The 13370-nt window shown below is 43.0% G+C and overlaps 1 protein-coding gene across 1 annotated transcript in view; it reads left to right on the forward strand.

The window, feature by feature from the left end:
* si:dkey-106n21.1 (solute carrier family 23 member 1) overlaps nucleotides 1-13370 on the forward strand; it is a 149969-nt gene that overhangs the window by 88359 nt on the left and 48240 nt on the right. The window contains exon 10 of the mRNA XM_056282382.1: nucleotides 932-1096. Coding sequence (XP_056138357.1) covers nucleotides 932-1096 — 165 coding nt within the window. The remainder of the gene's footprint in view (nucleotides 1-931; nucleotides 1097-13370) is intronic.

Below are 13370 nucleotides of genomic sequence, written 5' to 3' on the forward strand. Positions count from 1 at the left end.
TCCTTCCAAAAATAAGGGTGCAGAAAATGCACAGCTGCTCAAAGCTCAACCTCGAATGGCTTACTGATGATATCTCCTTTCGTCAAGAGTTCTGGGCTATGCTCAGCACATCAATGCCCAAGCAGTATCCAGATGATACTGAAAGCCACTGCGTACTGCAATCACTGGCACCTGTAAAACTGCTCAGTACTGCAATCACTGGCACCTGTAAAACTGCTCAGTACTGCAATCACTGGCACCTGTGAAACCACTCTTGGACGTAAGATGACATAGAACCACCAAGACTGGTTTGATGAGAAGGCCAAAATAAACTTGCTGCCCATGCAAGATTAAAGTCAACCATCCAAAGCCGGGGGGGAGCTAACATGTAATTATTCAGGCCAGGAATTACAAGCGTAGCTTGCATATGAAGGTGTAGGGGTCGAAAATCACTCTAGGGCCATTGTTATGCTAATGTCTCAGAAAGGGTATACTACTTCTTCTGTCTCTAATTATTAACAAATATAGGAGCCAGTTGAAAGAGGTATTTCTTTTAGTAACAATACTTAAGTACTGTTTAAGTAGGACTTTTGCACAGGGTAAACAGCTAGCACACATGGTATTGAATCAAGTCGCCTCATTTTGAGGTAACTGCGCCCATCTCCAATGATGGCCTGTCTCTGAAATACATCAAACACACTTTTATCCCTGCTCAAAATTCCATTAATGTGCTGTTTGGAAAAATAATCTAATTTTTAATTTCTTACCAGAGATACCTACCAATGATATGAATGCATGAATGAAAAAAAAATTATTGAACAACTAAATTGATTGATTAAGACAGACAGAGAGATTTGTTTTAAAGTATTTTCCCATGTTGTCTCTCAGTCTGAACCAAAATCCAAGAATGACTGGAAATGACTGTCTCTTTCCCATGTCCATTTCATGCCAGGTTGGCAGCAGATTAGTACTTCAGACAACTGGTTTTCTAATGATCATCCTGGGGGTCTTTGGAAAGTTTGGAGCAGTTTTCATCACCATCCCTGACCCAGTTATTGGAGGCATGTTCCTTGTCATGTTTGGAATGATTGCGGCAGTGGGGATATCAAACCTTCAGGTAAGAAAATAAAAGTTAGTAAGAGTAATAGAGCATATTGCCGCTAACATATTTTACGCTGTGGCACTCTATTTTATTATAATCTTTTAAACTTATTTTAACCATGCAAGTCATTAAGAACAGATCTTATTTACATTGGCGGCCTTGAACAAGGCAGAGTGTCTCTTGGGAAAATGGAGTTGGGGGAAAGGCGATAGAAGGACAAAAATAAATACTCAGGCAAAAACATGCATGTAAAACCAAAAAGAAAGATGGGAAAAAAACAAAACACAAGCAGTCATGATGCAATGGTTAATAATGGTTAATAATAAACAGTAGTTGGAAGAGGAACAGAACAATCAGTCTCGGTGTAGTAGCAGGTAAGGATTTCACCTTTCTGTTGGAAGGCCTAAATTCAAAACAATATTTCAGCATGAACAAACCTGCCGAAATGTCCTTGAACAAGTCACTAAATAGCTACCAGCCCCAGGGTACTGTTCTGTAACCGATCCTGTGCTCTGACCTTCACATGGAAGGGGGTAAGCAAAAGAATATCATTCTCACATGAATCAATTAATTTTCACACTTTGTCCTACCATTGATTGTTTACATTTTTAGTGTGCTTTAACCCTCTTTAACTGGCCCTGTCTGTTACTCCATGTATGACAATACTGTTAGCTTTGACCAACAAGGGATATTTAGATGTCTACTTACAGGAGGAAGGATTACTCGGGACACGGAATGTAATGTTTATCTTCCTTTACTGTAGAGGATGACAACAATTGTACAGTCTGCAGAATGATCCAACTCCAGTGTAAACTTTTTGAGTCTACGCCAGAGCCAGCAAGTGATCACAAACACAACATATACAAAATGGAACTAGGAAACTAACGGCCACCTACATTTTTCTGATAGCATGTTCAAGTTCAACTTCATTGTCATGTGTATTGGAATACAATACACAAGACGATGAAGAAGAAGAAGAAGAAGAAGAAGAAGAAGAAGAAGAAGAAGAAGAAGAAGAAGGGGAAAAAAGAGAATGCAGAATCTAGTCTAGGTGAAAAATTGATTATCATCAATAGGAGTTAGAGTGGATAAATCTGTGGAGCCAAATTTTGTACGAAACATTACCAGAATTTTCAATATTTTAATGACTATCGGGTTGGATGATTTTTGTCTTGAGTAGAGGGGCAGTTTAGAAGTTGTCAGTGCTAAAAGGGAGGAAGAGGGGCAAGATTTAGCTTCATTTAGACACCAGTTTACTTGAGGGAGTTTAATCCAGTATATCATATGGGATGGCATGGCTCAGGAGGCAGTAATTTGAAGGTTCCTGGTTCAATCCCCAGCTCCTCCAGAGTGCATGTCGAAGCGTCCTTGAGCAAGACACTGAACCTCTAACTGCTCCTGATGAGCAGTTTGGTGCCTTGCATGAAAGCAGCCGCCATCAGTATATGACTGTGTGCGAATGGGTGCATGTGAGGTATACATTGTAAGCACTTTGAGTGGTCAGTAGACTAGAAAAGCACTATATAAATCCCATAAATGCAGTCCATATTATATTCTGTATATTTGCCACCCAGTAGTAATATCTGAAATTAGGAAGGGAAAGTCCGCCCTGAGGTTGATGTCTTTGTAGGTTGGAGCTGGACCACAGCCCTGCCTGGAGTTTCATGTCTGCGTCTAAGTTTGTGTTTTTGTTTGATGGCTGAGAGAGCTTGGTCTGCTGCGTCCAGTGGGCCCAGGGACCACGGCCCTGCCTGGAGCTGTGACCGGGGATTTAACAATGAGGGCAGTCTAAGTGGACGTGGAAGCGGGGCAGGCTAAGCCAACTGCTAGCCCATGCAGACTGGCAGTTCCGATAACACCAAGGGTGATCTGGCAGTAGCCTCGCCTAGTGTTGACTGTGTTTTGATGTTGTCGTATGGAGTGCAGGGTGGTGTTTCGAAGGTGTCTGGCTGGGAGAGCTGACGTTGGATCGGCTGGGGGAGCTTGGTCTGCTGCGTCTGGTGGGCCCAGGGACCACTGCCCTGCCAGGAACTACGCCCAAGGAGGAAACACTGAGGGCAGTCTGACAGGACGCAGAAACGGGGCAGGCTAAGCTAACTGCTAGTCCATGCAGACCAGCAGTTCTGACAGTCATCCTGGCATTCGATGTCTTGAACAGTGAATTTATTTTTTTTGGATATGTTGGATATATGTGTTTTTGTAGTTTTTTGTGGTTTGGATATATTTGTTCTTGTCTTTGTTTTGCACTGCTGTGGGCTGGGGGAAACAATATTTTGTTTCATTTCATGTACGCAGGTGCATGGAATGAAGTGACAAATAAATGTTCCTGATTCCTGATATCCATGCTGAGACTGTGAGGGTATCTGGTGGGAATGATAGCTGGGTATCATCAGCATAGCATTGGTATGAGAAACCATGGGAGTGGATGATTGCACCAAGTGAGGTGGTGTATATTGAGAAGAGAAGGGGTGATAACTCCATCTTGGTTGAACATTTATGTAAGTGGGTGGGTATCTCCGGCTCTTCTCTCAGTTGGCTCTCGTCCTATCTCTCTAACAGGAAATTTCAAGGTACCATAGACAACTGTGTGTCCTCATATTAAATAAAATTGGAAGCTTTTGATTATCATCTTACCCTGCACTGTAACTTTTACTCTTTTAATTTGTTTGTAAACATTTTTTTATTGCCTTATGCTCCTTTTCTTAATGTATTTTATGTTTTATTAACACACTTTGAATTAGGGCTGCTGCTAGCCATTTGGGTGCTCTAGGCATAATTGCTTTGTGGTGCCCCCCCCCCCCGCCATGTGGTGGTGCACAAACTACCAGCCACACCCCCACCCCCACCCCCACAAACCCTCCAGGGGGAAAAAAACACACACCACATATTTATATAAATATTTGTATTGGTAAGAAAATATGGCACAGAAATATTTGAAAGTGCAATCTTATTCAATAAATACAAACAAAGAAATATATGTAATTATCAATGTTGCAACTGTGGGTAAAACTAAATAAATATAAATAGAAACAAATAAGAAAAACAGAACTGTTAAAGTATTCACACAAAGTTACACAACTTCACAAACACTGCAAAAGACAGTATATATTACACTACAGAACAGGCATTTCCAGGAGTTGCAGGAAACTCTTCACAAACTTTGTAAAGTCAGTATATATTGCACTATAGAACAGTTAAAACAACAACAACAGCAACAACACACCCATACACACTCACACACAAGTGCAACCTTCTTCATTATATTTTAATTATTAATGTTGCAACTGTTGATAAAATTAAATGAATATGAATACAAATAAGAAAACAGAACTATACAATTAATCACACAAAACAGAAGTTACAAAGCTTCAAAAAACACTGCAAAAGACAGTAGGCCTATATATTGGACTACAGAACAGGCATTTTTAGCAGTTGCATGAAGCTCTACAGACGCATAAAGGTCCTTGGCAGTTGACAGAGCCTCAGCAAACCCAGTGTCTGTATTTGGAGAGGGAGGTTGTGGCACTCTCAATGAGCCTCATAGCAATGTTGATCTGCATTGTACTAGACTGAATCAGCTTGTTCACCTGGTTTGTGATGGTGAGAATGTCACACCATACAACAGAGCAAATAAAAAATTTTGAATGAGGCCACTTCTTCTGCAAGGGCTTGAGTCTCTACTTTAGCAACTGGATCACTCACAGCTTGCCTTGCTCCATGAGAGCTTTTCTGATTTCTTTGATTTGGTTCTTGACAGCTGTAACACTCTGAAGTCTGCTTTCCCATCGCACATCACTCCAAGATTTCAGCGTCAGACTAACATGCTTGGTCAAGATGTTCCATCACTATGTGGTTCCTGAAAAGAAAGTGAAGAGCTTCTGCACATAGCCAAAATAGCCAATAGCATCGTTAGATGATTTGGCAGCATCAGCTATTACCAGATTCATTGTATGTGCTCCACAAGGAACAAAAAATGCTCTTGAATTTAGCTGTAACAGTCGGGCCTGGACACCTTGTTTCTTTCCTTTCATATTGGCTCCATTGTCGTCGGCCTGTCCTCTACAATTTTCAAAAGGAATGCCGAGTTCTTCCAGCTTGTTAAGAATGACATTGGACAGGTTCAACCCAGTTGTTTCCACCCCATCCACATCCCCAAGGAAGTACTTCTTGATGGCTTACATCTGGGGTACAGTTTAGAATGATGGAGTAATATTTTACATCTTGGATATGGGAAACAATGGTCTGTACTATTTTTGTGGAAATGATCTGTATCAGTTCATTTTGCGTCTGCTGTCGAAGATAGTGTGTCCGGGTTTTTTCATCCTTTATTTTGGCCAGGTGTTTTCCATCACAGGGTCATAGATGGCAATAAGCTCAACTTCCTTCAAGAAGTTCCCATTGTCTGACTCATAGAGACACTGAGAAGAGCCCCTAAAAGACAAGTTTCTTGAGGCAAGAGAGAGAGTGACTGTGGTTAACCATCTGAGGACATCTCGCCACCTTTTCTTTTCTGCCTCTAGCAATGTCAGCTCCTGATGGTCGACTGTCATGTTCTTCTTTAGCCGTGTGTCCATTCCCTCCACCTGAGCATGCATTGTATATGGTCTGGGCTATTTTCATGGGTCCTCAAATTGCTGTTAATATTAGACCAGTTACTGTGGCCGTCTTGAATAAGCTTGAAAGCCTTTATGCCAAAAAGCTTACAAGCAAAGCAAAACACTGCATTGTTTTGCTCTGAATATAAGCCAACTTCTTAATACCTTCTCGCCATTGGAAAGTGTTGTATAATAGGCTGCCGGTATGAAATGCCCTTCCATCTGGGCCCTTTGGGAAATTAAAATTGGACCCAACTGTAAACGGCCCTCTGCACACAATATCCAAGCAATCAGAGTCTCCAATGTGAGCTGGCCAAAGAGAAGGGTCAGTTGGAGGGGACACAATGGTCTCTCCTGCCTCACTTGCTGACGGCCTCTGGATTATGGTTTGTGGAAATGCTGCTGTATCTTCAGAACTTGATGGTGGTTGGTCAGTTGCAGAGTCTTCAAAACTGCTGGTAGATGACTGATCATCATCGTCTTGGTCTTCCTGGGTTCCTCCAACATTAACGAATTTCCGCATTGACTCTGAATTAACTTAGAAATATAAGGGAAGTGAATTAGCGTCATGAATACATGAGTTTTCAAGACACTCAAACTTCAGGAATTAACTGGTCATTAAGAGAGATGGTTGAAAAGTTTAACAAAATAGAACAAGTATTAGTATAGATATATTCATCACAATTATGTATGCTTTATATCATTCAAAGCTGATATGATTAGCAAAACATTACATTTTACATTTACATTCATACTAGAAATAAAAACACAATGAATAGACTGCAACTTAAAAAAAGGACCATATTCCCTGATCTAAACATTATAATCCGTGATATGTCAGTTTACAATGAATAGTCTACAAACCTAAATGAAAAGACAAAATTTAAATTTTCTTTTAGATAAATAAGCAATGGCAGTTATGACTCGATTTCACCTGCAGATGTCGACCTTACCCTTACCCTGACAAAGAAATCGGTTTTACACAGCCAATTAGCAATCTCTGAACACTGGTCCATTTGTCATGTCAGATCTGATTACAAGTAGCCTACGATGTCCACAAGTTATTCCTGTGTGTTAACAGGCTACAATCTGATTCTCTCAAACGGCCTTGCATGATCATAATGGGTCTTGCAAACGTCATGTTTTGAAATGAATATGCTAAACTTGGATAAATGCTTTGCTAAAGACGGATGGATCTGGCATGCTAATGATTCGTTTGAACCAAGGGGTACTGACACATGATGAGTAGGCTAACTATTACGGAGAAGAATGGATCCATGTATTTCAAAATAAACCTTAATCTACTGCCGAAAATCTGCACCTATTAACTACCAGCTTCCCTTAAATATTTGCCTCCTAAACAATGCTGGTAACGTTAAAGATCATGAGCTATTTGCTTGCAGCTAATGCAGCTAACTTTATAAGAGCTTTAGCTTGCTAACTTTAGCAAGCTGGTTGCCTCAAGATGTTTCCTACCGTTAGGCTATATATGTTATGCATTCCAAGGCTACCATTTAAGTACTTTACAGTATTTTAAGAATTAACATTTCTAAAACATACCTGCAAGTGATGCACGAGCATCATCCCGCTGCTTCTTCTTTTTTCACTTCTCTGCTCCCGACTCCTGTTGCCTTTTTGAAGCCATAGCGCATAGCTAACGTTTAAGTTAGCACCAGGCTTGAGTTTGTTAGGTGCAATCGCACAGACCATAAGAAGAACGAGGAGGGGGGCACCATAATTCATTTTATTATGTCGAGGAAATATGTATGTCTTTGTACTACCTATAATGGTCTTATGATACCAATTATAACTGTGCTTCATCTTAAATTTAAATAATTAATCATTATGAAAATTATAAATAAATAAATAAATAATCCTGGTGTCCCCTCCAGCAGTTGGTGCCCTACACACAGTGCGTGATGCGCGTTATTGGAGAGGCGGCCCTGCTTTGAAATGCCTTGATGCTGAAGTGTGCGATACAAATAAATTTGCCTTGCCGCGCCTTGCCGCCCGTATACTCTGTGAAGTTCCACAGGGTTCAGTCCTTGGTCGCATCTTTTTCTCAATCTTCATGTTACCTCTAGGCAATCTGGTTAGCCAGTTCAATTGCATTTCTCACCACTGCTACGCTGATGACATGCAACTGTATTTATCAGTTAAGCCAAATGATATGGGTAATATTGGTACCCTTCATGACTGCCTGGCTGCTATTAAGGAATGGATGTCACTCAGTTTCCTTCAGCTCCATTCATACAAAACTGAGGTTCTACTTATTTGTCACAATAAGTCTGTCTCATAAGTGAAACCTTGTATCGGCCTTCTGGCCACCAGTGTTAAACCCTGCTCAGGAATTCTGGGTGTACTCTTTGACCATAATCTGAATTTCAACCTACACATAAAAAAGCTTGTGCAAACCTGCTTTTTCCAACTCCGGAACAAAATAAATAAATAAATAAATAAATAAATAAATAAATAAATCGGTGCTATCAACCAGAGATCTTGAATTACTAATCCATACCCTAATTTTTTTCTCACGCCTTGACTACTGCAGTGCTCTTTTCCCCTGTCTCAGCCAAGAAGCCTTGTCCGCCTGCAACTCATCCAAAATACTGCAACCAGGCTGCTGCCAATACCAATCTAAGATCCTACATTACACCAATCCTTGCATCGCTTCATTGGCTGTCAGTAAATTATAGAACAGACTTCAAATACTGCTTATCACATATAAGGTCCTACATGATCTTGCCCCTTTATACATTTCCAAACTTTTACATCCTGACTCCACCTCTAGGCCACTCAGATCTTCCAACCAGGGTCTCTTATTTATACTCACCCCACCGCCTCCGCAAATCCAAGGGTGACTGTGCTTTTGCCGTAGGGCACCGTACCTCTGGAACAGTCTTCCGCCCTCTGTTTGAACAGCGGAGTCTGTCAACAGCTTCTAAAATGTTTTTTCTCAAAACCCACCTCTTCTGACTTGCCTTCCATGTAATGGGGCTGTAATTTTTTATTTGACTTTTCTGTATACATTTGAATGTGTATGTTGTTTATTTTTTCGGTATGTTCTTGTGCAGCACTTTGTAACTTTGTTTTTCAAAGGTGCTCTCTAAATAAACTCTTACCTACTTACTTACTTCTGTTAACTGGCTAGCATCTCTCCATGTTGCTTTGGCGTCCAGCAGTCTCATCCATGAAGGGTACTGTTTGTCAACTGTGTTCTTAATCCTGTACCCAAGCATCTCCAGGATTATGACTACAGTGGCATATACGAGCTTGTTGGTTTCTGCTATGGTGGCAGTCGAGATGTGTTGTAAGGCTGTGTTCACATCTGCAAGCAATCTTTGTCATGGTACATTGTCACGGAGCTGTGAAAACCGTGCCCAGCGGTTGACTGTCTTTAGTCTGGTCATTATTTTAATTTGCACCTCAGTAGCTTCGGGTGTCATGACTGGTAAGATTGTTTCAGTTGATTGGCGTCTGTCCTCATGTATCTCCTGCCTACTGGTCAGCCCTTCAGGGTGCTGAATTGTAATGTCACCCTGTTGGATCCTCTCCATCTCAAGTTGAGACAGTAGCGTCTTTCTATTGATGTTCGAGCATTGAGTCACTAGCTGCTTCTGAGTCAGTGTGGAAGTAGTTCCCCTACTGCTCCACAGCTCCCACATATGCTTCATATAGCCTGTCGTGGATTTTCCTTTATCCTTTAATGGGCTCTTGCCACAGCAACCTCTGGGGAGAATAATCATCGGACAGATATTGGAGCAAACAGAGAATCTTTGTTGCATCTGCAGATGGAAAGACATTAGGCTACATAGAGGTTCGTCTGTGAGGATATGCTCCCCCCTGAGCTGGATGTAGTGGTTTCTTATAGAACAGTCCGTTGCATCATACCCTATGTTTCCTGCATTAACTAAGGCGTAGTCTTACAAAGGAATGCATGAAAACATCTACGTTAATCATGTACTGTGCCCCGTGAGTGTCTGTAGGTCCGTTGCACTTATCTTTGCTGTACCAGGCAGTTCCTGGGATGCGGCAACGGGGAGGTAAGCATGATGACAGTTGGTATGTGGCCCCATGGGAGACACACATGAGAACAATGGGTATGTGTGTCTGCAGTGAGTTAGGAGTTTCATACACACAGAGATGTGGAAAACTACAGAGTACATACGGAGTGCATATGGAGTACATTTTGTACTCCACAAGCCCCTCTCCTGGGGTCAGCTGTTATAGTAGCATTCCATCATGAGGAGTAAAGGATTTGAATTACCAGATGGCAGGCAGGATACCATACATACAGGACAGTTACAAGTATCTGGGTATCCCACAGGCATATAGAAAATGTGAGGAGTTAGCAAGGAGGTCAGCTACAGCCAAATACCTCCAGGGAATGAGAGAGGTCCTGAGGAACCAGCTCAATGGGAAGAATAAGATCCAAGCCAACACCAGGTATGCCATACCAGTCATCAAATACCCAGCTGGAATAATTAGCTGTCCAAAGGAGGAGATGAAGGCCACAGATATCAGGACACAGAAACTACTCGCAATGCACAAAGGGCTCCACCCAAAGTTAAGCAGCCTGAGACTATATGATAAGCGAAAACATGGGAGCTGAGGGTTAGTGAGTGTAAGAGCAACTATCCAGGATGAAACAAGGAGCATCCAAGAGGATCAGAAAAAGGGTCGCCAGGGACGAACTGCTGAGTGAGTACCTCAGGCAGCAGAAGACAGAGAGTGGGGAGGAAGAGGAGGTGGTATCATGGAAGACTATGCCCATCCATGGGATGCACCATCGTCAGAAGACGTGGCTGATATCGAGAAATCCTTCCAGTGGCTAGAAAAGGATGGACTGACGAACAGCACACATGCTGTTATCATCAAGAATCAAGAATCAAGAACAATTTATTGTCATTTCTATCATGTACTTGAGTACACCAAAGAAACAAAATTTTGTTTCACCCAGCCCACAGCAGTGCAACACAGAAGATAAAGACGTCAACCAGGATGACTGTCGGAACTGCCGGTGTGCATGGGCAAGCAGTTAGCTTAGCCTGCTCCACTTCCGTGTCCTGTCAGACTGCCCTTGGTGCTTCCTCTTCAGGCGCTGCTCCAGACAAGGTCGTGGTTCTTGGACCCACAGGACACAGCAGACCAGGCTCCCTCAGCCGATCCAATGCCAGCTCTCCCAGCCAGATGCAGACAAACCACTGCACAGTCGACGATAGGCGAGGCCGCCAACAGACCACCTCGGTGTTTCCTCTCGGGCACAGCTCCAACCAGGGCCATCCACAGGATGCAGCAGACCAAGCTCTCTCAGCCGATCGATCACCAGCTCTCCCAGCCATAAAAAAAAGAAGATCAAAATAAAAACTTCACACATTCACAACTTCACACATGACACAAACATATACGCAGACATAGACATGGACAAAGACACTGCATAGTCGGTACTGGGTGAAGCTGCTTCAAATGCGAGTTCACGCCACCATCTTCCCACACTGGAAATCGTTGTGGCACAAGAACAGGCACTCAGCACCACATCAGTTGAGGCAAGTACTGAGCACCAGATCAGTTGAGGCAGGGGTCTACCACACCAGACAGACAGACCCAAGAAGCAGGTTGTGCAAAGATGCCCCTGAGACAGTCCAGCAAATAGTAGCAGGGCATAAGATGCTAGCCGAGAAAGCGTATACTAAAAGACATAACCAAGTGGTTGGGATAGTGTTCCAACCTGGTCTCACCAATCTGCTTACAAATAACACGATATTACACTTTCACATTGCATGCAATGCATACGCCAAAATCCAATTTTACATGCAGATGATACGCCAATCATTTTCATTAACTTCTGTAGAGACCAGATGCGTTCAGATACCACACATCACCTTGAATGGTCATGACATCACCAGCGAGGCTCAGTTCGCCCAGTTCACCAGAAGCACAGGCATCCACAACCAGGGTTAGGGTTAGGGTTAGGGCCAGGATCAGGGTTACGGTTAGGGTTAGGGTCAGGGTCAGGGTTAGGGTTAATAAATTAACTAAAATAATACTGTTAATCCACCACTACTTTCGGCTGCTCCGATCTGGGGTCACCACAGCAGATCATCCGTTTCCATTTCTTCCTGTCTTCTGCATCTTCCTCTGTCACACCAGCCACCTGCATGTCTTCCCTCACCACATCCATAAACCTCCTCTTTGGCCTTCCTCTTTTCCTCTTCCCTGGCAGCTCCATATTCAGCATCCTTCTCCCAATATACCCAGCATCTTTCCTCCACACATGTTCAAGCCATCTCAATCTTGCCTCTCTTGCTTTGTCTCCAAACCATCCAACTTGAGCAGTCCCTCTAATGTAATCATTCCTAATCCTGTCCTTCTTCGTCACTCCCAATGAAAATCTTAGCATCTTCAGCTCTGCCACCTCCAGCTCCACCTCCTCTCTTTTCGTCAGTGCACCGTTTCCAAACCACATAACATAGCTGGTATCACCACCATCTTGTAAACCTTCCCTTTAACTCTTGCTGGTACCCTTCTGTCACAAATCACTCCTGACACTCTTCTCCACCCACTCCACCCTGCCTGCACTCTCTTCTTCACCTCTCTTCTGCACTCCCCGTTACTTTGGACAGTTGACCCCAAATATTTAAACTCATATGCCTTCATCACCTCTACTCCCTGCATCCTCACCATTCCACTGTCCTCCCTCTCATTCATGCATAGGTATTCCGTCCTACTCCTATGGACTTTCATTCCTCTTCTCTCCAGTGCATACCCCCACCTCTCCAGGCTCTGCTCAACCTGCACCCTTCTCCGCAAACATCATAGTCCACGGAGACCTCTGCCTGATCTCATCCGTCAACCTGTCAGTTACCATTGCAAACAAGAAAGGGCTCAGAGCCGATCCTTGATGTAATCCCACCTCCACCTTGAACCCATCTGTCATTCCAACTGCACACTTCACCATTGTCACACTTCCCTCATACATATCCGGCACCACTCCTATGTACTTCTCTGCAACTGCCGACTTCCTCATACAATACCACACCTCCTCTCTCGGCACCCTGTCGTATGCTTTCTCTAAATCTACAAAGACACAATGTAACTCCTTTTGGCATTCTCTATACTTCTCAATCCGCATTCTCAAAGCAAACATTGCATCTGTGGTGCTCTTTCGTGGCATGAAACCATACTGCTGCTCGCTAATTGTCATCTCTCCTCTTAACCTAGCTTCTATTACTCTTTCCCATATCCTCATGCTGTGGCTTATCAACTTTATACCTTTGTAGTTGCTACAGATCTGCACATCACCCTTGTTCTTGAAAATCAGTACCAGTATGCTTCTCCACTCCTCAGGTATCCTTTTGCTTTCCAAGATTGTGTTAAACAATCTAGTTAAAAAAGCTACTGCCATCGCTCATAAACATCTCCATGCCAACTGCCTTTCCACTCTTCATCCTCTTCATAGCTTCCCTCACTTCCTCCTTGCTAATCCACTGCACCTCCTGATTCACTATCCCCACATCGTCCAACCTTCTCTCTCTCTGTCTGTCTGTCTGTCTGTCTGTCTGTCTGTCTGTCTGTCTGTCTCTGTCTCTCTCTCTCTCTCTCTCTCTCTCTCTCTCTCTCTCTCTCTCTCTCTCTCTCTCTCTCTCTCTCTCTCTCTCTCTCTCTCTCTCTCTCTCTCTCTCTCTCTCTCTCTC

The sequence above is a fragment of the Lampris incognitus genome, chromosome 6, assembly GCF_029633865.1.
Source record: "Lampris incognitus isolate fLamInc1 chromosome 6, fLamInc1.hap2, whole genome shotgun sequence".
In the NCBI taxonomy this organism is placed as follows: Eukaryota; Metazoa; Chordata; class Actinopteri; order Lampriformes; family Lampridae; genus Lampris; species Lampris incognitus.